Consider the following 27,374-nt stretch of genomic DNA (forward strand, 5'->3'; position numbering starts at 1 on the left):
TCTTCTAAATATCTCTGGTGGCTTACTCATTTCATGTCAAATATAAGAGAGATATTTCACTTCTCTTCCACAAAACCAATCCTACCACTTCTCTGTAGATGCTCAAACTGTCCAGGAAATTATGTATTAATATAGGATACACATTCTAGGATAGATTGTGTAAGTGATACACATGAAAATGTTAAAATGCAAAAGCTTTATATTAGGATACTACAGGATTGTATCTTCTGCCAAATTTTGAAAGTTTTGTTTAGAATTTGAGAAAAAGCAGCTTAGATTATCATTCTAATGCACAAAGTTATTAAAGTCTTCAAAGAAAAAAATAAGAATTTGCAAGTTTCCAGAATATATATAATAAAGAGCCAAACTATGAAATAATGCTGATGTGATCACTGACATCAACAGCAATTTTTAATACAGCCTTTTAACTGTCAGATTTTTAACTCACCAAGTTCTTTAAATTTGTTATTTGCATCCATCAAAACATTTCGAATATTCTGAACAGCCCAAGCATACAGCTTGCCAAAAGTTACTTCAAGCAGCATCCGATTAAAAGGCGGGATCAAATCAACATCCTTTAAACAATCAGTAAGGGGTTCCCTTTCAAACAAAGATGAAGAATTTTACTTAGAATACTGCCAGACTTCAATAAAACAATGTTTTGTTGTCACAGCTTCCCTTAATTAAGAAAAAATATTATAAAGTTTTACCCTATATCAATCCCCTCTGGAATAAGTCTCTGCCATCCACAGAACATAGCATACTGCACAGATGGAAGTAAGAAATTTTTGGCTGCCAGTTTTAAAATTGTATCTATCCCTTCCAGGCGAACCTCTGCTCTCTCCAACTGCAAAACATCAATGCATACTGTTAAGTGTTTATGTATTATCCAATAGAGAAGAATGTTCTTAGCAAATTTACCTGTTTTAGTAGGCACTTTCTCATTTTTTCCACATCCACTGGCTCTTCTTTAAGGGCAAACTCAGCAATAGTACTGAGGAGTGCTGACTGAGGATACAGACCCTGAACATTCTGCTTCAACCATTTGTATTTGTGAACACCTGTAACTGTACTCAACAGTGGCTGCCATTTATCCTGACAAAGGAAAACCAGTTTCACCATTAGTTAACCCTATTCATATTAACATGTGCTCTAAAACAATTACTTGAATATAAATAAATGCCACTAGGTTTAAATTGGTAAAATATTTTGAATTTAGTAATTAATTAATGATAAAAACGACTACATCATAAATAGGCTTATAAGTGAATTTATAATCTGTATGCTTACATACTTTGGAATTGGCTAACCTGACATGCAAAGTTAAATTATCATCCATATTAATAGTTTCTGGAACAAAGGATACATTTAATGAATGAGTGAATAAATGAATGAATGAAGAAAATGGTGAACAAATAATGATACAATATACTACTAAAACTAAAAGGAAACACTTCTCCAGCTATCAGTTTGACCAGGGCACCATAAGTCAAGTGCATTAAGCATCACTGGGGCAGTAACTCACAACTTTTAATAACCACCAAACTCTCTACTGTATATTCAAAAACAAAGCGACAATATTTGTGGATTCCCTTGCAGTATGTTGTGCTTCTACACAGCTAGTGTTAGAATCACAAAAAATAGTTCACCTTGGGTGATTTAACTGTAATGGGTCTTTTGTCCACATTTATAGGACTGTGAGGCAAGATGCAAGCTTCTTCACTCTCTCCGTTTCCAATTTTTTCTTCATCATCAGTAGAGTCTGGCTTCTTAGGAACTATGTTTACAAACATCATTCATTATAACAATCATTAAATATGATTTTAAATTAAGAAATGTTTAAATCTGCATGAAGGTAAAGGATATATTTTATTCACAGAAACACATAAATATCATTGCCAAGCGCTAAAATTACAAAAGTAAAAACTATCATAATTATTCTCACATGACATCTAGTAATAACACTTTGCCACTCCATGTCAGGGATAGAAAGACAGTGACAGTGTTACGATGGAGGGAAGGCCTAAAGAAGGGGAAGCCCAGGGGTTGGCAAACTTTTTCATAAAGGGCCAGACAGTGAATATTTTAGTCTTTGCAGGCTATTTCAGTCTACTGAAAATACTCTACTGTTGCAGCATGAAAACTGGCTAACTTTATTTATGAATGCTGTCATTTAAACTTCATATAATCTTCATGAATCATAATCTTCTTTTGATTTTTTAAAAAATAATTTAAAAATGCAAAACCCAGCCTTAGCTCATGGGCGATACATAGCAAGTGGTAGGCTGCATTTGTCCCCAGACCCTAGTTTGCCCACTCTGGACTAGTGCATTGGTTCTGTCACCAGTGTGCAACTGAATCAATTAGATGCCTCTGACTATGTTAGTCTTTTTAATCAGAGAAATTTCTATTGAATTTGCAATGTGATATGTGGTGTTGCTTCCGTACTTTTGGTCCTCTTCAAGGTTTTCAGTCTCATTCTTCTCAATATATAATATAAATAATAAGCAACACAATAATAAACCTAGGCAATAAAACATTAACACAGCAGGTCTGGGTTGCTCAAACCCTGCAAATTCCCAAGAAAGGCCTGCCCCATCAACACTGGCTCTTGACCAGCTCCTGCGAACTGAGCTCTGACACCTTGGCATGTTCTGCCTGAGAAGAGTGTGTCTGAGGCACGGGATCACCTTTACCGGTGTAACCAGACAGCTTGTGACTTACGGCAACTGCCTGTTTCTACTCTGGATGGAGTCTGGGCAGCTGAGAGCAATCATGCAGGCCCCACGTAGCCATGTGACTGATTCCCAACAACAACCCTGGACACCAAGGTTCAGGTGAGCATCCCTGACTGACAGTCCTTCACGCGTGTCACACGTCACTGCTGAGAGAACCAAGCACGACCCTGTGTGATTCACTGGAGGGAACACTGGAAGTCCGGACCCGGTTTCCTTTGGATTTCCCTCCATGCACCTCTCCTTTTGCTAATTTTTATCTGTACCCTTTCACAGTAACAACTAAGAGTATAATAGTTCTTCTGAGTCCTGTGGAGCCCTACCAGTAAATCATCAAACTTAGCACAGCACCAGGAATACTAATTATTTCTATGTTACAATTAAGTATATAAACCCACAACATCAAGAAATTTTAAGCGGTGACAGTGTGAGCTCAGAGTCCAGGGAGGCAATGGCCACACGGGGATGGGGCCATCCTCTCTCATGCTGAGATGGCAGTCTCTGAGTTTCCTGGCTACCTGGGTTAAAGGGATCTCAGAAGTGTTCCTGCCATATCTCCTGATTCAGAGCATCTCCAGGATCCAGATAAGCTGTGGTTTAAGCTCAGGAACAATCAATTCAAGATGGCTTCTAAAATAAGTTAGTCTTTCATGGCATTGTTTGTAATGTCCATCAAAAACTCAGTAATTAATATTGCTTAATAAGCTAATCTGGGAATAAATCAATATAATTCATAAGAATATAATCAGATATTTTGGTAGACTTGCTTATAATCACAAGTGACCAAATTAGAAAGTATGTATTTTCACTCAAATTTTGATTAATACAAAAACTCTTTTCCATATCCCTACACAGTTGCTTCCCGAAAATATCAGTAACTCTTTTGGTTCCTTTTATAACAATCTTCCATGTTTCAGAATACTCAATATTGCCAAAGAAAAACATTTCTTCACAAGAATGGCAAGATTTATTGAAAGATGAAATGTTCCCATATATCTAATTACCAGGACAAGTGATTAAAAAAACACTTCCTTTTCCCCATCAATTTAATAAAGTTTACAGTATTTGCAGCATCAATTTACTAGTTACCAAATCATAACACACTCAATCCCAAAGTTGCATCATCATCTGATACCTTGGAAAAATAAGCAGGATTTGTACACTTAACCATAAATACACATAACAAACATTATGGCACTTGTGAAAATGCCACAATTGGTGAGCAGCAGCCCCAACCACAGACACCTATATGGGGACACACTCTGAAAGAATCCTCCTACCTTTTACCTTCTTACCTCTCTTCTTCCTTCGTTCTCGAATTATCTTCTGAGCTATCCTCCTCCAACGGGGCAAAGAACTTAACAGTTTAAACTTGGACATTATAGAGAGGTCATTACAAACTGCAGGCCTCAGTTCATTAAAGAGAAACCTCAAACGTTCAATGACCGGGGCACAGACCTCCTTGTAAGAACGGCCCTGTTCTTGATGTGTCTACAAAGTTAAATATGAAAGAACAACTTAACAACAAATACTTTGCCAACTGTCCAAAAGCACAGAAGAAAGAAAATCAAAATCTGTTTACCTTAATGAGTGAGCATTTTGCTTGGTAGACAACTCTACAAACATCCACCACTGATTTAGGCAACGTTCTGTGCTTTACTTGCTCAATACCAAGTGTACCTGCATAAACTAAAGATAATGCCACGTGACCTGTAAAAGATATTTAAAAGAAAGGGCAGGGTAGGAATGAATGTGTACTAAATGTCAGTTGAAAGATCTACAGTACAGCTAAAATACTGAGCGTCATACCTAAATCTTCATGTTTTAAGAGGCAGCATAACAGCAAGCGGCCAACCTCCTCCACAGGATGCTCAGGAGGAAAGGTGATGGGTGTGGTCAAGTGGCACTGCCTACAGTACCTTTCTATCTGACACAGAAAGTCCTGCAACAGAAACAGCTGGAGGTAACTTCAGAGGCAACCTCACAACATCGTCATGCATTCTAAACTAAGTGCCGTAGCTTCTAAAACCTCACCAGACATTGAACTGAACCAGCCTCTTACCTCAAAACCAGCCCTCCAAATAATAGGTAAACAAAGTCTGTGCTAAGGTGTTCACAAGTCAAAGTCCTAAGGTAAACCAAGGACACTCAGTGTGGGCGGGCCTCACTCACCTTCACGTTGTGGTCCTGAATGTTATTGTCAGCAATGGCTTGCAGGAATGCCTGGGAATGGTCGCCCAGCGCCCGTCTGTGGGAGCAGAGCCGGGACTTGCTGGCAGGAGTGCCCCCCGGAGAGCTGCAGTGGTCCTCATCTTTCTCCTCGTTGTAGCTGTAGTGGATCTGGCTAGTCTGCAGGCCTCCAGAGAAGATGGATGACTGAAGCCACTCTAGAGAGTGCACATGCAAACATTAAAAAGAAACCTGAGTGCACTGTTCAGAAATAAATACTGGAAAAAAAAAAAAGATAGAAAACTAAGTACTTCATTTAGGAGGTGAAATTCAGGATCATTCATATGAAAGTCACATCTAACATATTTACATAGATTGGCTTATAATTCCTCTATCTATGTGAAAAAAGGTAACACTTTCTGGTTACTCAACACATCTTAAGCATGGTATCAGAACCCAATATAATAGTTCCAGTCCAACATTTACCGGATACCTGCTCAAACACGGAGCTGGTCCAGTTCCACAGAAACCATGTGAAGACTAGAGCTATGCCTTCTAACGGGGAGAAGAGCACTGAGGCACCACTTACACAAGTAATCACCGATTTCAACTGGGATAACCACAGGCTACAAGTACTACAGGGGAATGACCGTGAAGCAAGAAGCCCCCGACTATTCGGAGGGACGGTAAGGAATTTGCTGTGATCTGGATGAAGACCAGGACGCTGAGCATCCAGGCAGGAGAACAGCACGTGTGAAGGGTTCCATAAAGAAAAACATGCTCAGGGCAGCATGTCTCCCTAGAGCATTAATCAATTAATAGTAATAAGAGACTACTGAACATACAACACAAGATCTTTAAATAAGCAATGGATACTTGGAAACCTGAGATCCAGTAGGCTATAAAGGAGACCTGTGTTGAGGCACAGGTCAGACCCCATAAGAACATGCCACCCATCAGTGCAAACAGGGATACTCATTATAACTGCTATAAGTGAGATTCACCAAAGAATAATCAGTTTTTACATAACTACAGATTTTTTTTCAATAACTGTGCTATCAAAATATTCCTCCAAAACACAAGCAATCAAATCTGGGATGCACTCAATGTTCTTCCACTGGAAATTTAGATTTTAGAGCATTCAGGAGCATTCATCAAAGTGCCACATTAATTCTTCTAAAACACAAATGTGATCAGACCCTCCCTGAACCTCTCTATTTAGAACTCCCTCTTGTCTTTTTTTTTTTAATAAATTTATTTCTTTTTTTTGTTTTTTTTTTTTTGTTGTTGTTGTTGTTTTTTTTTGGCTGCATTGGGTCTTCATTGCTGCGCAGGCTTTCTCTAGTTGCAGCGAGCGGAGGCTACTCTTCGTTGCGGTGCACAGGCTTCTCATTGCAGTGGCTTCTCCTGTTGCAGAGCATGGGCTCTAGGGGGTGCGGGCTTCAGTAGTTACAGCACTCGGTCTCAGTAGTTGTGGCTCGCAGGCTCTAGAACGGGGGCTCAGCAGTTGTGGCACACGGGCTTAGTTGCTCCGCGGCATGTGGGATCTTCCCGGACCAGGGCTCGCACCCGTGTCCCCCGCATTGGCAGGCGGATTCTTAACCACTGTGCCACCAGGTAAGTCCCCTACAGGTCTTCAGAGGAAGAAAAGTCCACTGTCTTAGAGGCTCTGCAGACAGCAAAGCACCCAGCACATACACCAAGGGTGTGCTCCAGAAGGCAGGCTGAGCAGGCACCATGAACATCCCTGCCCACTAGCCTTCTCCCCCGACCCTATACATACACAAGCAGCTCGAAGCTGACTTTCTCAATGATGCCCTCACACACCCAGTCTGCTGGGACTCCAATTTCAGAATGGCTCCACCTCCATGAAGTCCTTCCCTCCACCCCCTCCCCACTTCCCAAACCACTTACAAATGTCTCCATTTTATCCTCTACCACCATCCAACCTAACCTGCTTATCATGTCTGGCTCATCATCACACAGGAAGCACCTGAGGGCAGAGGTGCACCTAATTCTACACCTACTACACCCTCAGAGACTAACATGGTAATTCACATGAGAAATTACTCGACAGATGCTTGTTGGATAGTCGGTGGAAAGACGGAGAAATGCACAAATATGTGAAGAGATATTTAAACCTATCATATGGGATATGGAGAAAATGTAATACTTTAGGTGGTTACAAAGGCTACCATCCCAAAACGTACTGGCTTTGAGTCTGGTAAAAACGCAATGCTCAAACAGAACAGCATTCCTAAGAGGAAAAGCCAATCCACATCACGTGGATTTCTAGGCACACAGGGAGATGACAGTCGAGTTGAGCCGATCTGTTAGAGGATGCAGAAGTGAGACCACGCACAGGCCCAACATTCCTACATACCTGTTAGCTTCCTGTGCTGCCACAGATCGTGAGCACAAATGAAAGCCGCTCACAGCTATTTCTATTAACTGGTTTAGTCTCACTATCCTTATTTTTCCTCACCAATAACTGTGTTGATTCTTCCTGTTCTATTCTCAGTGGCACTTACAGCTCAGCTAAAATAACCTGCTAATCTGTTAGCAGAAAACAAAATTTTTCTTACTGGCGCATTCGACTTCAACTGGAGATAGCGGTGTGCTCATAGCTAAATAGGAAGCGTGTAACCCAAGGAGTAGGCCCAGATTTCTTTCAGTGTCTATAAGGGGTGAAGACAGACTTCCCAAATCTGGTATGGTAACAATTTCTTGGTCAGGCTGCAAAAGATAAATTTCATCATCAGTATGAGAAAACAGGGTTAATTAACATTAAACCAAGAAGACCAACGGCTTTATCCTTAAACAAGACATACTGCCATGATAAAGACTATATCCTATAATAGTGAGATCAGGCTGCTACCAAAATAACAGAAGATATAAAGCAGACAGTATATGCCTAAGTCTGGTAGAAAATCCAAAGCAAGGATAAACCACTTGGCTAGAAAATTCCTTAGGGAATCAAATAGAAGTTAGAAAAGAAAGGGATTTAATGAAAATAATCTTAAATGTTGCCAGCCACATGACAATTTATAAACAAAGTTAATTTTTCCCTTCATAAAATGCTTCAAACATTACCCTTGAGGCATAACTTAATAAATTTTATTACCTCTGTATCCGTATCTGGAAAGCCAATCCCAATATATGAATCCCAATGCTAATGAATATATAGAATGGACATATTTCTATTCTAAAAAATTATGCTACTAAACAGTTCCTCCCCAAAAATATATATCTCAAGATGGTAAGTCCTTCCAAATTTCTACATAGGATTACAATAAAATTGTAAAGACAAAAAGTTAACCTCTTTTTGTGTGTGTGTGTAACAAGTTCTATGTTTCTTACAAATTAACAATTTTAAAATAATTTTTCAAGGCCAATACATCATAAACTACATGAATAAATGTAAACTGATTTATGAAAAAAAATCTCTAAAAGATCTTTGTGTTTATCACTTAATAATGACCCCCTCCCCGAAAAGATCCAACCAGCAATATTTCAGGGCAAAAACCACTTCTCAGAAATATCCAGAGAGGGTCTCCACTGAAGTCCACCTTGGTGCTCGCTGCACACAGCCTCACCTCCAGATACTGGCCAACACAGAAGGCATGCATTGATTCCCGTGTGTCTTCAAATTGCAAAGCAGCTTCCAAAGCTACCACTGGGTCTTCCCCTACAAACTGAGCTGAAACATAACAAACAAAAGCAACATGACTTCAGTCCAGTTTGCCTAGGCATTTATAGTAGAAATGGCAAGTGGGAAATAGATTAGGCAGGTTAACTCCAAAGTGAGGGTTACCAAAGTAATATGATCTCTCATCCTCTCCCAGGGCTGTCTGGGTCAACTCAGAACTTGGAACAAGTTCCAACAAGTGTTGGAACAAAAAATGCATAATGATAAGAAATTTTCCATATGTGCCTGAATTTGCTGTGATAGGACAGACCCCAAAGTCACTGACAGATTGAAATGTATGGGTGCTGGAGCAGTATTAAATTGATCATTTTAAACCAAATGCTCTGCTTAAAATAACACATCTGAAACTTCTAACCATGAAGTAAAAAGCGAGGCCTTACCAAGAATACTATTTCCTGTTAATGACTGCGTCTGAAAGTCCTTTATATCATACACTTTCCCATCAATCACAGTCCAGAAGCCTCCATCTTTATTATGGTTCTCCAAATCAGCTTTGCGTATAAGCGTCACTTCCTCATTATTTCTACAGTTCTGACCTGTAAAAAATGACTCTGTGTATACAGAAACCAAAATCAATGAATCAATAGATCAATAGATAACATGACTAGAACAAACTGTGTGAAAGAACTACAAGGTGAAATAGACAAATCCACAAACACAATGAGAAATTAACATACCTCTTACTATAACTATCACCACAAACAAAAATTCAGCAAGGATACAGAATGATTTAAAAACAAAAACAAAAACACCACATGAACGGCATGAATAGCAAGTCTGGCCATATACCAAGCATTAGAGCAAATCTCAAAAAATTTCAAGTAAGTCAAGTTACACAGCATGGACACTAACTACAATGCAGTTAAGTTAGAAATAGGTAACAGAATTCCCCAGTGGTCCAGTGGTTAGGACTCCACGCTTTCACTGCCGAGGGCCCAGGTTCAATCTCGCAAGCCGTGCGGTACGGCCAAAAATAAATAAGTAAGTAAATAAACAAACGAATGAATAGTAGAAACAGGTAACAAAAAATAAATAAAAATCTCTACATATTTGAAAATTATGAAATATATTTCATAAATTCCCAGAAAAAAATGACTACGGAAATCAGACAACTGAAATGAACAATAATGAAAATACTACAGATCAACACTTGTGACATACAGCTAAATGTATGTTTGAGGGCATTTCTACCTTTAAATGTATATATTAGGAAAAAAGAAAAGCTAAAAAGAAAGTTAACAAACATAAAATCAATAAAATTCAATGAGTTCATAATGATACTCAAAAAAAGAGAAAACCTCATGGGTCACCATTGGAAGCATTAGGACTCCAACTTAATATTACAAAAGATGGTTAACGAGGGGTGGGGTGGTGGTGAATCAAGCCGAGATCACATCCTCCCTGTGCAAACTGTACCTTATGCTACCAAACAGCTGAGGGCAAGGTTGCTGGGGGACTGCACAGAGGACACGTTATACGTGAACCCCCTGGTCCATGTGAACAGAACTGAAGGTGGGGCCGCCCACCACCACAGGCCTCTGAGCCGATGAAACACAAAGCACACACACTCTGACCCATCAAAACTGAATCTGAATCTCATTAAGCCTATACATATCATCAGCAGTTTACAGAAAATATAATTGACAGAAGATGTTAAGACTTGAAGAAGAAAATGCAATCAACCAAGTTCAGAAAATGTGAAATTCTCCAGAACAAATGTCCTACTTCTTTGAAAAATAAACAGTATGACAAAAGAGAGGGAGAGGAGAGCCTGGAAATACGCTGTTGGGGAAAAAGAGACTCAAGTATGTATCACCCAACTGCAACATACAGAACTCGCTTAGATCCTGACTCAAAATAACCACTAACAAAAAGATTAATGAATCACTGTTAATCTTAGGATAATGAGATTGTGGTTTTATTCTCCCAAAAAAGTTCTTATCATTAACAGGTGAAGTGTGTGAAAATGTTTTAAAGACAGAAATATGCTTTAAAATAATACAATCAATCAATCAGATACAAAGTGTAGGAGTGCTTCGGGAATGGGAATTTTTTTTTTTTTTTTGGTCACGCCACGCAGCATGCGGGATCTTAGTTCCCAACCGGGAGTGGAACCTGTACCCCCTGCAGTGGAAGCTCGGAGTCCTAACCACTGGACTGCCAGGAAAGTCCCCAGGAATGTGAATACTTTTCATTCTACATTCATTATATTATTCTCTCTACTTTTATCTCTGTTAGAAAACTTTCATAATAAACATATTACAAAAACATCAGTATGCTAACAATTATCATTTCTCAAAAAGTTAGAAGAATGTCAGGTTAAACCCTACGAAAGAAGAAAAATAAAGAAAGAAAGAACAGTGTGGTATCAGCATAATGACAGACATTTAGATCAACAGAATAGAGAGCCCAGAAATATATCCTCACAATATATAGTCAAATGATTTTTTTGACAAGGGTGGCAAGACCATTCAATGGGGAAAAAAGGACAGTCTTTAGAAATAAATGGTGCTGGGAGAACTGAATATTAAATTGCAAATGAATCAAGTTGGACTCCTACCTTTCACCATACACAAAAATTAACTCAAAATAGATTAAAGATCTAACATAAGAGCTAAAACTATAAACCTCTTGGACTTCCCTGGCGGTCCAGTGGTTGAGACTCTGTGCTTCCAAGGCAAGGGGCGTGGGTTTGATCCCTGGTCGGGGAACTAAGATCCCACATGCTGAACGGCGCAGCCAAAAAAAAAAAACTGTGTGTGTGTGTGTGTGTGTGTGTGTGTTGCAAATCATATATATCCACAATACGTAAGAAACTCCTACAACTCTACAATAACAACAAAAAATCTGACTCAAAAGTAGGAAAAAGGGGGATTCCCTGGTGGTCTAGTGGTTAGGACTCTGCACTTCCACTGCAGGGGGCACGGGTTCGATCCCTGGTCAGGGAACTAAGATCACACAGGATGGCAAAAAAACAAACAAAAAAAAAAGTTGGAAAAAGACTTGAAAAGACATTTCTCCAAAGATATGCACATAGTCAGCAGGCACATAAACAGATGCACAACACCACAAATCGTTAGGGAAAACCAAATCAAAACTACAATGTAATACCACTTCATCCAAACAGGATGGCTATTATTTAAAAAACAGACAACAAGTGTTGGCAAAGAGGTGGAGAAATTAGAACCCTTCCTTGTGCATTGCCTGTGGGAATATAAAATGGTACAGCTACTGTGGAAAACAGTATGGCAATTCCTTAAGAAATTAAACATGGAATTATCATATGATTCAGCAATCCCACTTTTGGCTATATACCCAAAAGAAGTGAAAGCAGGAACTCAGACATCTACACAGCCATATTCACAGCAGCATTAGTCACAACAGCCAAAAGGTGGTAACAGTCAAGTATCCATCAACAGATGAATGGATAAAAAAGGTGTGGTTTGTATATGTGTGTATACACACACACACACACACACATATATATACACCATATATACATATATATGTGTTATATTATATACATATACATATATACCAAATATATGTGATGGAATACTACTCAGCCATAAAAAAGAATGAAATTTTGCCATTTGCAACAACATGGATGGAAAAAAAAACTGTGTAATCATCAAGAGTTGCATAAAAAGTATTTGATGAAATTTAATATCCATTCACGGGACTTCCCTGGTGGCAGAGTGGTTAAGAATCCACCTGCCAATGCAGGGGACACGGATTCAATCCCTGGTGCAGGAAGATCCTACATGCCGGGGAGCAACTAAGCCCATGCGCCACAACTACTGAGCCTGCGCTCTAGAGCCCACGAGCCACAACTACTGAGGCCCGTGCGCCACAACTACTGAGACCGCGTGCTGCAACTACCGAAGCCCGCACGCCTAGAGCCCATTCTCCGCAATAAAAGAAGCCACCGCAGTGAGAAGCCCGCACACCACAACGAAGAGTAGCCCCTCCTCGCCGCAACTAGAGAAAGCCCGTGCACAGCAACAAAGACCCAACACAGCCTAAAATAAATAAATAAAATATAAATAAATAAATAATTTTTAAAATCCATTCACCATTAAAGACTCATCACAAAGCAGAAACAGAAGGAAACATACTTAATATTTTAAGGTATCTACAAAGAAAGCCCTACAGCAAACATCATACTTCCTGTGTGAACTTTGGAAAGTTTTTCCTCTGCTCCTAGGAACAAGACAAGGACACCCATTATCACCATTTCTATTCCACAGTGCACTAGAGGTGCCAGCAAGTGCAATATTTCCGGGGCGAAGCTGTGTTCAGAGGCAGACACGGGCAGAGAGTCACCTGATTCAGACAAAAGTGGTACTCCAGAGGAGAGACCACAACGGTCCTTTCACCCAAGGGTGCTGGCACAACAATCCTACAGACAAAATGCGTATGGAAAACAATGGCATGCGATCTCTTGGTACAGAGGAGGGACAGGGAGAACTCCCACGCCTTGCAGAGATGAGGCACGATCACTGTGGAAGCCTGGCATTCTGTACTAAAACACGCCTTACAAACCACCAAGAAACAGACATGAGAATGTTTAAACAACTAAGTTGTTATGGGGCACATGCCTATCTGATAAAATGATCAAGAGAAGTAGGGGAGCGGCAAGCACACAAGCCCAGAGAGGGAAATCTTTCAGGAAGACAGAGACAGTGTTTGGGAGGGTCCTGCTTAATAAACGGCTTCCCCTGGGATCAGTCCCAAAGCTGCTTTCAGTACTTTTGTGTGTATGTTACACTTCACAATAAAAAAAGGTTTTACAATGAGTATGTCTGAACTGCTGATCAAGTTATATGCCTTCAATCATATACAGTAAACAGACAAAAGTCACAAATGACCACTTAAGTTCACAACAGCAGATGAATCGTGTTGAAAATATTTGCTATACTAAAAAATAAAAAATTATGCTCAATATCCTAAGGTCGGTTATTTTCCTCAGGACAACTGTTACTTTTCGTTTTAAGCTCCTATGTTATAGAAATGACAATCTACAATGGCATAAGAAAAGGCCTACCTCGCTTGAGCTTTCCTATAAAATGAAAGTTGAACCACAACGTCAATTAACTCTGTGAGCCCAGGAAGTCATAATTCAAATGCATCAAAATTCAAAACTTTGAGAAGACAAGTTTCATTCCAATTTGGTAAGCACTAGAGACAGTATGGATGGGAAGTGCTCAGCTGACTATGGGAATTCCACAACTCATGTCACATGATGCCAACGAGTTTAAGGAAGTCCTCCCATGTTAATGTCTGACTCCAAAGTGGGACCATATCTAACCACCTCAACAGTACCTTCTGGAGACAATTTCCAAGACAGAGTTTTCCAGAATGTTCTAAAATAATCCAATTCAGGATGTAACAACCATGACTAACAGAAAAATTTTCCTTTAATATAACCCAAATCTGTTCTGATTTGGATTATCTTTGTTTTCCATTTACACTACCATCAGTGAAAGTGGCAATAACTGGTCTTCCTTTGTTAAACAGTCTTTCAAATGAAAAGGCAAGAACAGATGAGACTAGGACAAAGCTTTCCTCAGTGTAAGCCTGTAAGTTAGACGCCATACCCATGATGCCGGGCCAGGCTAACTCCTCGTGGTCGTCCCTTTCCTTTCCTGGCGCCAGGTGGTTGAATCGATCCAGATGTTCTAACAGGCCGCCCAGCAGAGGGACAGCCCCGGCCTCCTGCACGAGACCCGCATTTTTGCTGAGAAGAAGCACCACAGAAACTACCAGCTCTGGAAGGAGGGTACCTACATGTAAAAGAGGAAAAGGCGTAAGACTCCAGCCAAAGTGCTCATCCTATAAAACCAGTCTGTAAGCTTGGGCTCTGTTTGAATGCTGATAGGTCACAAAATAAGGAGTGCTCATCCTTTAGCATGTTTCTACAGGATTATTTTATCTTTCACTCTGAAAGAAACAAATACAGGTATCAAACAGAGCCTCTGAGTTATAAGAATACTTTTCAGAAACACTGTGTTTCAACACAAAAGTATTAACTAGAGTCTTTTATTGAGAAAACTAAGTGTTTGCAACTAAGCTTATTATCAGAAAAAAGGCACTCAATACTCTGTCACAGAATTAACTTGAAAAAATATTAAGCAATATAGGAATTTATTAAGGTCCTAAAAGGGGCAACTAATTCTTATGCTGCTGAAATAAAATTAGACAATTACCATTAACCTCATTATTGAAGTGTTAATATGGTGGTCTGACTCTAAATCATGAATTATATGTATCACTGTATATGATACAGTGACGTGACTCCCACACCAGGTTGCTTAACCATAGAATTGTCAGTAACTAAAAAAAGGAAAGGAGAAAGGGCTACAGGAGTAGAAGATGTATGGGATAAAGGCATGCAGGTTTACCACAAAATGATAAATTTTAAATCTCATCAATCTCCGAAAATAAATACATGCCCACATTAAGGAAACAAGGTAAGTACCAGTGAAGTCCCCTTCCACAATGCAAGCCACCTCTGCAAAGTGCCGCCAGCTAGTGGAAGCAATGCTGGCTGCCACAGGCAGTATATCTCCAATGTGTGTGCACAAAAGGGCTGTGTACTTCTTCAGCAAGGAACCAACCCCCATTAGTTCAGGACCTGAAGGGAAGATTTAGACAATTTCATTTGCACTATTAAAATTTACTTTGTAAATAAACTTCATTGTTCCACTATTCTACTCTCATCTATACATTTTTTACCTACAATAATTTTCTCAAACGGGAGCAGTTAATCTTACTTATTTAGTCCTTGGCTCCTTTTATATCACATATCACATAATTTGAGAAACTGAATTTGGATATACTGATTTTTATACACTGCTAAAGCCATAACTTAGAGTTCTAAAACCTTATATCCAATATACATGTTTTCTAAGTCCAAGTCTTAATGCCTGAAAATTACTCCCAGTGAACAAAAGTTAGGCATTTTTCAATCTCATAAAAATCTTCAACTTTTCGGAGCTTCCCTGGCGGTCCTGTGGTTAAGACTCCACAATCCCAATGCAGGGGGCCCTGGTTCGATCCCTGGTCAGGGAACTAGATCCCGCACGTGGCAGCGAAGATCCTGCGTGCTGCAACTAAGACCCAGCACAGCCAAATAAATAAATATTAAAAAAAAAAAAAATCTTCAACTTTTCCTCCTACATGGCTCTTAACAGCTTTTTAGTCCTTGTAACTTTATGACATTGAGATGGTCACCTCTTTCAGACTGAAATAGTTCACCGATTTCAACCTGAAATTTTCCATCCTCTACAAGTGCCTAACGATTTTCAGGAAGTAACAAAGTTGTTTTAGACTATACTGGCTACAAAAATATTAACAAAAGTAGCAAACCTTTCCATCACTGACAGAGAAAGCTACCTTATAAAGAGCCAGCCACTCCTTTTGGAGTTCGTGGAAAGTGCTCTACTCTACGTTGTACACAGAACTGAGCACTTACGTATCATCCTATTTTCATTCTCACAGGGACCCTCAAGTCTTATCCTAACTCTGCAGGTGAGCAATCTACAGCCCCCAGGAGACTTAGTCCCGTGTCCAGCAGCTAATAAACCAGAGCTATAACTGAGATTCAGTCTTCCTTCAATGATAATGCATTCCTCCTACTACACCCATCTAGCTTACCAGGGTGACATACAAATATCAGGTCACTATTTCATCCCCACATTACGCCAATCTCAAACAGTCCACAACTAACCCATGGAATAAGTCTGATAAATCTTCTGTAAGACTAACCTGAACATAAAGGATGCTATTTCTCATGTCTAAGGAATTTAAATATTAACACAATGAAATAAAAAATATTGATGAGTCTACTATAGAAAGATCTGTCCAAAAAAAGTGGATGCAAAATGAAGTCCCCCCAAATTGGTGCATCTAACAGTATAAGAACTACACATCTGGGCCATGCAGAATAGGCATGTCAAGAAGCCTAAATAAAAAAGCCAAAATACACACAAGACACTTTAACATTTTAAGTAACTTACTAGAAATATCTGAAGTCTGACCAACATTTTCTCCTGGATAAAGTTTACTGATAAGTAAGCGCTGAAAACGCAGCAACAAATCCAATGAAGCAGATCTCTCATGACTATGTTGCTCAAAGTCTAGACATGATGATATCCGACGGGCAACATCTTTCAATCTGGCTACTGTCTGAGAAGCAATGTTTCTATGCAGGAGAAAGAGGATTGCAAAATTAAACAAGTTATGTTTGTTTTTAAAGGGGGAGAGGGGTTGTAAAAAGAAAAATCACAACATAAACTAAAATCAGAAATAAAGATCATACACCCAGGTGACCTGCAGCTGGCTTCCTTCCGCAAATGTGTGCCAGATGCACCTGCAATAAGCGCACCTCATTCAGAACTGAGCAGAGGCACACGGAAGACACAAAGGTAGAATGACACCCTTTGCTTTACAGATGCGCTCCTAAGAGTTGCATGGAACAGTCCAAAATGATGGAAAACTCCTGTACAAACCTTTGGAAGGAAAAGTAACTGTTATTATTTTTTGTCCAAATCTGCATTTCAAATATAAATGCGACACTATCCTTAAGGACAAGACCCACCAGCATTTCTGCATCTGCCTCACAAGTCTGCCTTCAGACCTACTCAAGTAAACACCTGGTGGGCCATGTCGGGGGATACCCAGGGCTCAGAAACTACAGGAAGGAAGACCAAAGTGGGCCCAAATAAAACAGGTCAGAGTAGGAGGTGCTCAAAGAACACGGCAGCAAGGAAAGTAGCAGAGGATCCAACTTGAGCCACGAACCATCAGGAAGTAAGTGGGGAGAAAAGAGAAAGTACAATTAGAAGAGTAGTAAGTGTTCTGTTTCCATGAGCAGAATGCAAAGGAACTAGGGCCCAGTGGTCAAAACAAGGAAGGGGAGTGGACACAGTGGACACTGTAGGTGACGGAGTGCCAGGCTGCTGGCACTGGATTCTGCAATGCTGAGCCACCAGTTTTGAAAGGAAAGTGACATCCTGTTTGTGTCCGAGAAAGGTAACTAAAGTCAGTGTGAAAGCAGATTTTAGAGGGCACAGGAAACACCAGATAAGACCCTGCCACCCAGGGACAGTCTCGGCGCCAGGTGAACAAGGTCTGATCCGTGGTACTGAGGACAGAAGGAGGAAGGGAGTTAGTGACGTTAAAGAGCCAAAGCAGAGCCTGGTTCTGGAACTTCTGTCACTGTAGCTCCACCACACCAGCCCCAACCCAGCCAGGAGGGCGAGAGCCAGCGGGCTGGCAGCTGGCACTGTCACTGGGGAGGCGAGTCCAGAGCCTCTGCACAGCACCAGGCCACGGAAAAGCATTCTGGTCCACTTCTTTGACTGCTAACTTAACAGCAGGTTTGAGGGGAACCTCTGTCAGTCATGCCAGCCCCCAGGGCTCAGCCACTACAGCAGTGGAGTGAGGACAGGAGCAGAAACACACCAGCTCACGTCCACAGAGCCGAGGAGGAAGAGCAGCAGGCACCCCAGCTTGTGCCCAGCACTCCCGGCCACGCAAAATGCAGGCGGGCGCTCAGGGCCTCACCTGCGGTCCACCTCACCTTTCAGCTCCACGGCCTGATAACCTGGCCTGATAACCATCTCACAACAGAAGAAAAGGTCTGGAATCTGGGTTTTATGCCATACGTGATGGAGCAAAAGGCAGTAATAAAATACAATACAAATGTTAACTTATTTCCCTCACATAAAATTCAGAATCATAATCAAAGTGTGTAATTCTGATAGAGTTCATTAATTTAGAAATCTTCACAGCTCTCTATTGCCAAATATAAATGGTTTTCTGTGGTTCTTTGCCAGCATAAGAGTTACTCTGAAATCTGTTTCATGGCTTACTTTTGGGAAGCTGCAGTTTCTCCAACCTGTTTTCCAAAGAATAAAATATATGAAATGTCTCCAAAATCTCCAAAATGTAAATCTTTAGACTATTTTTCAACAACTGCATCAGCCAAGATGTATTTAGACTCAATACATTGAGTCTCCTTTAGTCACAAACACTTAAGAAATAAATGTTAAAGTCTATCTCTGCACAGGGAGGGGCACATCATCTATGCTTATGAAAGGACCCTGGAGCATAGGCATTCTGTTGGTGAGAGGGTTGTACATGCATTTTTCTATTTTCCAAAAATTTTTAAGGTACTGTTTACTCCATGTTTCAGTTTTTGTTCTGTATTTTCCAAACAGGTACATTTTCATTATAAATCTGCTGTGGAGCCAACTCCTCCCTGCAGGCCAAAGGAACCAAAAGTAAAGAGGAAGGTTCAGAAGACAGTGTGCGAGGATGGGCTAGAGAGCACTGTCCAACAGAAAAGTACTGCCAGGGAGTCACGTGTGTACTTTAAAATGTCTACCAGTCACATAAATAAAGATAAAAAGAACATGTAAAATCAGTATTAATAATGTATTTATCCCCATATATTTAAAATATTATCATTTCAACATAAAACCAATAAGAAAAAGCACTGAGATATTTATATTAGTCTTTTGAAGACACAAAGTCTTCAAAAGCCACTGTGTATTTTGTACATACAGCACATCTCAATTCAGATAACTAAATTTTCACTGCAAACACTTGATCTGCACTTAAGTCTCATAAAAATGCAGAGCTGAAAAGGTAAATTCATATGGCCAAGTTATTCCAAACATAATTACAAGTTTTCTAATAGCTGAATCAGGTCTAAGTTATTTAATTTTAATTTTAATAAAAAATAGGGGGCTTCCCTGGTGGTGCAGTGGTTGCGCGTCCGCCTGCCGATGCAGGGGACACGGGTTCGTACCCCGGTCTGGGAAGATCCCACGTGCCGCGGAGCGGCTGGGCCCGTGAGCCATGGCCGCTGAGCCTGCGCGTCCGGAGCCTGTGCTCCGCAACGGGAGGGGCCCCAACAGTGAGACACCCGCGTACCGCAAAAAAAAAAAAAAAAATTAAAAAAAATAAAAACTCAGTGTCTCAGCTACACTGGACACCCACAGGCAAACGTGGCAAATGATCGCCAGACTGAACAGCACAGGGGTAGGTAGGCTAAGATGGACAGGTCTCTACACACCAAGGAAACAAGTAGTCTGAACAAGCAGGAGAGCTGGCCCCTCATGGGAACAGTAACCTAAGACAGGACCGAGGTCAGAGAACCCAGCACTGGCTCTCTGCCAGTGACACCAGCGGGCCTAGACACAGCCTCCTCGGCAAAGGAAGGGGTGGTCAAGAACACGGAAAATCACATCTTGAGATACATGCTTTTGCTTTAAAACTTCTCCAGAGACCTTTACCTTTTCACTCCAAAGCACTCAGTGTGCATTTTCTCACCTGACCCTCAATTAACTCTGCCACATAAACACTGCTCTTGCTGCTACTGCCACAGTTACCATGCCGGGCAGGTGTCAGTGGCCAGCTTTAGACAAGCAGGCGCAACTGCAATTTTCTAGGAGCAATTCCCAAGCTCTTGTCACTGCCACAGCTGCACTGACTTAATTCACTTTATTTCAGACTGTTATAGTGAAGATCAGCATGTGTGAATATTGATTTTAAAAATCATCACCACATTATAAAAAATAGGAAACAAGGGGTTTTTTATTAGCATTTACTAAAATATATGTCAGGAACTAGCTCTAAAACTTCCTCTTTTAAAAGCTCACTGTGTGCCCAGCAAATTCTGGTGTTTCCAGGTGTGAAGGGCAGGCCACCCCACGCCAGTACACCGCCCACCAATGCCCTGGACTTAGGTACCTAAGCCAACCCACCAGGCCCTCTTTCCTCTCTGTACAAACAATAAACCAGGAGCCAGATTTACACAGAGCAGAGTTGTGTTACATAAAGGAGCAATAATTTTTCCTTGTCTAACAAATGCCTTTCAGAAACCACCCGGCTTTTTTGCTCTTTTTGAAGGACACCACCACACAGGCTGACATTCTTTAGCAAACAGCGACTGACTACTTCAGCCCTCATCAAGGTTAGTCTCTGCAGATATTCTGACTGACTGATTCTTACCTCTTTCTGATCAGCCCTTTGACAATAATGCTCACCACTCTTTTGCTTACTTCAGCTTTTGAAAGTTGTCTTAGAAACTAACAGGTATAAATCTATGACATACAGAAAGAGGCAAGGACACAACCAGTTTAAAAAACAACCTTACCATGATGATTTTCATTTGTATCTACCTGCTTACTAACGAGGCTAAGAATCTCATCCTAGGTTTACGTCACACTCCAATTTCTCTTGTGTGAAAACTTTTAGAATCTCCAGTTCTACTTCATACATTCTAACCCCTGCTCTCACCTACATTTAACAACCTGCTCTAAGGTCTGTCCCAGGTGATTTTCGAAGGACTTCGTCAACAACTAAACACACTGAGACCCTAGTGCTCGATCTCACTATCTTAATATGAAAACAATAATCCTCCTAATTAAAATATGTCTAATGCTATTTACCTCAGAAGCTGTTGTATGAGCTGAACCAGAGGCAAGCACTGTTTTCCAGAAGATTCATAGATTCCCGTATTAATAAGATCTTTATCCAATGGAGTCCTACTTCTATGAAATGTCGAGGCATTCGCTTCCTGTTCATCGATTTCTTTTTCCTTCTGTGCTTCTTTTTTGGCTTCAATATCCTGTAAGTCATGAAACAGAAACTGGTTACCGGTTATCTTAGTAGCAGGTGTGAAGGTACCCTGGGCTGAGCCCTGATTCCACAGCCTAGCTGGGTGCTGACTCACACACCGGGTGACAGTGGCCCACACCCACCCACTGGAAATCACGCCGCCCAGTTGCTCAGTTTCTAAACAGACGATTTGTCCTACAAACCCCGTGTCCAGGCTGCCGGTGCTAATGGTCCCCAGCGTCCTTCTGTGAAGTTCCTAAAACCTTTACCCTTGCTTCTGGCTCTCACAACACCCAATGTGATCACCTAGGCAGAGTCTACCTGCTTTGTAAACATGAAGCAATAACCTACAGAATGGCAGGATACATTCCCAAATCTTATATCTGATATAAGACTTACAAATACAGAAAGAATTCTGACAACTGAACAATTAAAAGATAAATGACCCAATTTTAAAATAAACAAAAAATCTAAACAGACATATCTTCAAAGAAGATATACACATGGCTAATGAGCACATGAAAAGATGCTCAACTTCATTAGTCATCAGGGAAATTCACATCTCCTAGGACAGTGTAATAAAAAAGATGAACAGTAGCAAGCATTTGCAAAGATACGGAGAAACTGGAACTGTCATACATTGCTACTGGGAATGTAAAATGGTACAGCCACTTAAGAAAACAGTCTGGCTATACCACGAAACATTTAACATAGAGTTACCGTAAAACTCAGCAACTCCACTCCGAGGCATACGCCCATAAGAAATAAAAACATACGTCCACACAAAAACCTATGCACAGATGTTTATAACGGCATTATTCATAGTAACTTAAAAGAGAGAACAACCTAAATGTCCATCAGCTGATGAATGGATAAATAAAATGTGCTATATCCATACAACAGAATATTGTTTAGCGATTTTAAAAAATTAAGTACAACATGAATGATACAGCCCGGCTGAACTTTGAAAACACTATGTTAAGTGGAAAGCGCCAGACACAAAAGGCCACATACTGTACAAATCCACTTATATGAAATGTCCAGAACAGGGACATCTTTAGAGACAGAAAGTAGATCAGCGGTTGTCAATGGCTGGGAGGAGTGGGGGATGCGGAGTGACTGTTAAGGGGCACAGGGTTTCTTTTTGGAGTGAAAATGTTCTGAAATTAGATAGTGGTGATGGTGGTTGCACAACTCTGTGAATATACAAAAAAAAAAATCACTAAATCACACACTTTAAGAGACTGAACTTTACAGTAGATGAATTAGATCTCAATAATGTTATTATTTTAAAAAACTTTTAAAGGAGGTATCTTTTGCCAGTCAAATGCAACCAATATTCCTGAGGACCTACTATATACTACGCATTGTTCTAGTAATCAAATTTACTGTGAAAAAGCACACAAGTTCTTTCCTACTGGGCTTTATTTTCTAATGGCAAAAGCCAGAACAAGTCTAAACACAAAGTCTTCCCCATTCTGAGGGGTGTGGGGACAAAGACCATGTCTAAGGAGTTGTATTGGAACTGTGCCACCTACTCTTCAGAATAAGAGGGACACAGATCAGACAGCTTGAAAATGTGCGTGCTTTTGACCCAATTTCATTTCTAGAACTTCTTCTTAATAATCATTCTTATACCCAATGACTTATAATCTTCAAGAATGTAATTAAAAATTATTTATAATAGTAAAACTATCTAAAACCTAAATGGTCAACAATAGGAAATTGTTTAAAAAAAAAAAAAGTGATTCCCTTTCCATATGACAGACTTCCCCAAAGCAACAGAACCAATGGACATCGCAGAGTAGTCAACATAAAAGACATGGCAACCTTAAGAGTGGAAAAGATACAAACCACTGAGACCAGTTCTGGCATCATAATTAGTATTGTTAGTAAACATTTGCATTTTTGAAAGCCTGGAAGACAATACATGAAAAACATTAACAATGGTTATTCCTAAATGATGACGGTTTTTCTGTTTATGCCTTTCTGTAGCTTTAAAACATTTTTGTTTTAAAACAAACGGCCTTTTGGCTATTTTTTTAGGCATCTTAATTGTCATAGGGATCACAATCTGCATACTCTATAGCCCACCTCCCCCTCTCAAGGTACCACTCTCCAGCAGGACGCAAAGAATAAACATTTGCTAACTAAATTAACAGGTTCTAAAAATACTGCTTGGGGGGACTTCCCTGGCAGTCCAGTGGCTAAGACTCCGCGTTTCCACCGCAGCGGGGCGCGGAATCGATCCCTGGTTGGGGAACTAAGGTCCCGCATGCCGCACGGTGCAGCCAAATAATGTTTTAAAGTAATAAAAATAAATTTAAAAAATAAAAATACTGCTTGGGCCTGGCCCACACGTGGACTGCCTCTGCCTGTTCGCTGTCATTGCTCCCATCAGGTGAAATATTACACTGAGCCACATGGAGCACAGGAAGAAAAGGAAGAGGTTTGGAGTCAGCAAACCTGTCATTCACTAGTCATGACACCTTAGCAAATCACTAAACTTCTGTGGTACCTATGTCCAAGCCTATAAAATGGAATTTTAAGACAACTTTTTCCACTCAGTGTGAAAAACAATTCACATTTCCTGGCAAGAAAAGAAAAATTTACACATAGAAAAACTTTCTCTGTCCTTTGGCCTCCTCTCTGCTCCCTACTGTACAGCGTTTATCTGCATTATGCATCGATCAACCTTCCCTATCAGTAAATATACCTGCTCAACCATAAACAGCAACATTCTCCTAGCATCAACAAGACAACACCTTCAAAGAAAACCCTCCTTCTTCGTCTTGTAAGAGGCCATGATGATGCTTAGATCTGGATTGTGTAAACTGTAAAAGATGTCAATAATAAATCATTTAACGTACAGCCCTCTGTCTCAAATAACTTACATAACTGAGCCTTGACTTATAATGAACACAATAGTTCTCAGAGCTTTCTGAGATGCTGTCCCTGGGTTATAATCCTCAATTTGGCTTGAATAAAATTTTCTATCTCTTTCTTAGATCAACTGATTAATTTTTTGTCAACATCAACATGGCTCACAAGGTTAAAAAAAAATGAAAGTAAAGTACACAGCATAGTACTATCTGGAAAATAACAAGGTACACAAAGAATGATACTTGCACCTAAAATCATTACATTTATGATTTCCTCTAATTTTTTTCAATTTAATCAAAGTAGGTATATTTTCAAAAACATTTTTAATACACTCACTTCATCCAATTTTATCAGTGTAAGTTTTTTAATTGAAAACTATTATGACAGTGAAAGCAACAAAAGAAGCTATGAATGGCCAATAAGCACATACAAATTAACACCCCACCCTACCTGCAGAATAGCTAAAGCTTTTAAAAAGATTGACACGCCTCATGTTGATGAGGTCAAGGAACTGGCTAGAACTCTCATACAGGCTGGTTCAGATGTAAATGGCACAACCACTTTGGGAAACTGTAAACACACACCCACCCTAGAACCCAGGAAATTCTAATTCAAACTATTTACCCCAAAGGAAAAACACGTGTTTACTAAAGGACTTACACAGCATAAGAGCAGCTGTAGAGAGTCAAAAATCATCGAAGGTCTATCAACATGAGAAGGAATACACCAACAGTGCCATAATCACACAATGGGGCACTCCTCAACAGCAAAAACAAAGGGACACTACAGAAGCCTCTTAGACAGCCTCATCCACCAAAGCGCAGACAGCAGAAGCAAGAAGAACTACAATCCTGCAGCCTGCAGAAGAAAAACCACAATCACAGAAAGACAGATGAAATGAAAAGGCAGAGGACTATGTCCCAGATGAAGGAACAAGATAAAACCCCAGAAAAACAACTAAATGAAGTGGAGCTAGGCAATCTTCCAGGAAAAGAATTCAGAATAATGAGAGTGAAGATGATCCTGGAGCTCGGAAAAAGAATGTAGGCAACTAGCGAGAAGATGCAAGAAATGTTTAACAAAGACCTAGAAGAATTAAAGAACAGAGATGAACATTACAATAAATGACATGAAAAATACACTGAAAGGACTCAATAGCAGAATAACTGAGGCAGAAGAATGGATAAGTGACCTGGAAGACAGAACGGTGGAAATCACTGCCGTGGAACAGAACAAAGAAAAAAGAATGAAAAGGAATGAAGACAACCTAAGAGACCACTGGGACAACATTAAATGCACCAACATTCGCATTACAGGGGTCCTAGAAAGAGAAGAGAAAGAGAAAGGACTGGAGAAAATATTTGAAGAGATCACAGTCAAAAACCTCCCAAACATGGGAAAGGAAATAGCCACCCAAGTCCAGGAAGCACAGAGAGTCCCAGGCAGGAAAAACCCAAGGAGAAACATGCCAAAACACATAAGAATCAAATTGACAAAAATTAAAGACAAAGAGGGGACTTCCCTGGTGGCGCAGTGGTTAAGAATCCGCATGCAGATGCAGGGGACACGGGTTTGATCCCTGGGCTGGGAAGATCCCACATGCCGCGGAGCAAGTAAGCCTGTGCGCCACAACGACTGAGCCTGTGCTCTGGAGCCCGCAAGCCACAACTACCGAGCCCACAAGCCACAACTCCTGAAGCCTGCACACATAGAATGGATAAGTGACCTGGAAGACAGAACGGTGGAAATCACTGCCGTGGAACAGAATAAAGAAAAACGAATGAAAAGGAATGAAGACAACCTAAGAGACCACTGGGACAACATTAAACGCACCAACATTCGCATTACAGGGGTCCTAGAAAGAGAAGAGAAAGAGAAAGGACTGGAGAAAATATTTGAAGAGATCACAGTCAAAAACCTCCCGCAAGAAATGTTTAACAAAGACCTAGAAGAATTAAAGAACAGAGATGAACATTACAATAAATGACATGAAAAATACACTGAAAGGACTCAATAGCAGAATAACTGAGGCAGAAGAATGGATAAGTGACCTGGAAGACAGAACGGTGGAAATCACTGCCGTGGAACAGAACAAAGAAAAAAGAATGAAAAGGAATGAAGACAACCTAAGAGACCACTGGGACAACATTAAATGCACCAACATTCGCATTACAGGGGTCCTAGAAAGAGAAGAGAAAGAGAAAGGACTGGAGAAAATATTTGAAGAGATCACAGTCAAAAACCTCCCAAACATGGGAAAGGAAATAGCCACCCAAGTCCAGGAAGCACAGAGAGTCCCAGGCAGGAAAAACCCAAGGAGAAACATGCCAAAACACATAAGAATCAAATTGACAAAAATTAAAGACAAAGAGGGGACTTCCCTGGTGGCGCAGTGGTTAAGAATCCGCATGCAGATGCAGGGGACACGGGTTTGATCCCTGGGCTGGGAAGATCCCTGGGCTGGGAAGATCCCACATGCCGCGGAGCAAGTAAGCCTGTGCGCCACAACGACTGAGCCTGTGCTCTGGAGCCCGCAAGCCACAACTACCGAGCCCACAAGCCACAACTCCTGAAGCCTGCACACATAGAGCCCGTGATCCGCAACAAGAGAAGCCACCACAATGAGAAGCCTGTGCACCGCAATAAAGAGTAGCCCCCGCTTGCCGCAACTAGAGAAAGCCCGCGCACAGCAACGAAGACCCAACACAGCCAAAGATAAATAATTTTTTTAAAAAGACAAAGAAAAATTATTAAAAGCAACAACAGAAAAACAACAAATAAAATACAAGGGAACTCCCATAAGCTTAACAGCTGGTTTCTAAGCAGAAACTCTGCAAGCCAGAAGGGAGTGGAAAATACATTTAAAGAGATGAAAGGGAAGAAGCTACAACCAAAACTACTCTACCCAACAAGGATCTCATTCAGATTTAACAGAGAAATCAAAAGCTTTACAGACAAGCAAAAGCTAAGAGAATTCAGCACCACCAAACCAGCTCTACAACAAATTCTAAAGGAACTTCTCTAAGTGGGAAACACAAGAGAAGAAAAGGACCTACAAAAACAAACCCAAAACAATTAAGAAAATGGTAATATGAACATACATATCAGTAACTGCCTTAAATGTGAATGGATTAACTGCTCCAACCAAAAGACACAGACCGGGGCTTCCCTGGTGGCGCAGTGGTTGAGAATCCGCCTGCCGATACAGGGGACACGGGTTCGTGCCCCGGTCCAGGAAGATCCCA

General features: G+C 40.5%; 1 protein-coding gene and 1 non-coding gene across 2 annotated transcripts in view; one reads left to right on the forward strand and one right to left on the reverse strand.

The window, feature by feature from the left end:
- HERC2 (HECT and RLD domain containing E3 ubiquitin protein ligase 2) overlaps nt 1-27,374 on the reverse strand; it is a 234,930-nt gene that overhangs the window by 132,937 nt on the left and 74,619 nt on the right. Inside the window, exons 20-34 of the mRNA XM_024117104.3 lie at nt 21,078-21,256; nt 16,635-16,819; nt 15,095-15,250; nt 14,214-14,399; nt 8,994-9,164; nt 8,501-8,604; nt 7,490-7,640; nt 4,908-5,122; nt 4,545-4,677; nt 4,318-4,445; nt 4,031-4,226; nt 1,650-1,777; nt 922-1,095; nt 711-847; nt 449-600 (exon numbers count right to left, since the gene is read on the reverse strand). Of these exons, the coding sequence (XP_023972872.1) occupies nt 449-600; nt 711-847; nt 922-1,095; nt 1,650-1,777; nt 4,031-4,226; nt 4,318-4,445; nt 4,545-4,677; nt 4,908-5,122; nt 7,490-7,640; nt 8,501-8,604; nt 8,994-9,164; nt 14,214-14,399; nt 15,095-15,250; nt 16,635-16,819; nt 21,078-21,256 (2,395 nt within the window). The remainder of the gene's footprint in view (nt 1-448; nt 601-710; nt 848-921; nt 1,096-1,649; nt 1,778-4,030; nt 4,227-4,317; nt 4,446-4,544; nt 4,678-4,907; nt 5,123-7,489; nt 7,641-8,500; nt 8,605-8,993; nt 9,165-14,213; nt 14,400-15,094; nt 15,251-16,634; nt 16,820-21,077; nt 21,257-27,374) is intronic.
- TRNAG-UCC (transfer RNA glycine (anticodon UCC)) lies at nt 11,489-11,561 on the forward strand. The gene has a single exon. It is a non-coding gene; the product is annotated as a tRNA-Gly (tRNA).

Source organism: Physeter macrocephalus, chromosome 2 (genome assembly GCF_002837175.3).
Source record: "Physeter macrocephalus isolate SW-GA chromosome 2, ASM283717v5, whole genome shotgun sequence".
Lineage (NCBI taxonomy): Eukaryota > Metazoa > Chordata > Mammalia > Artiodactyla > Physeteridae > Physeter > Physeter macrocephalus.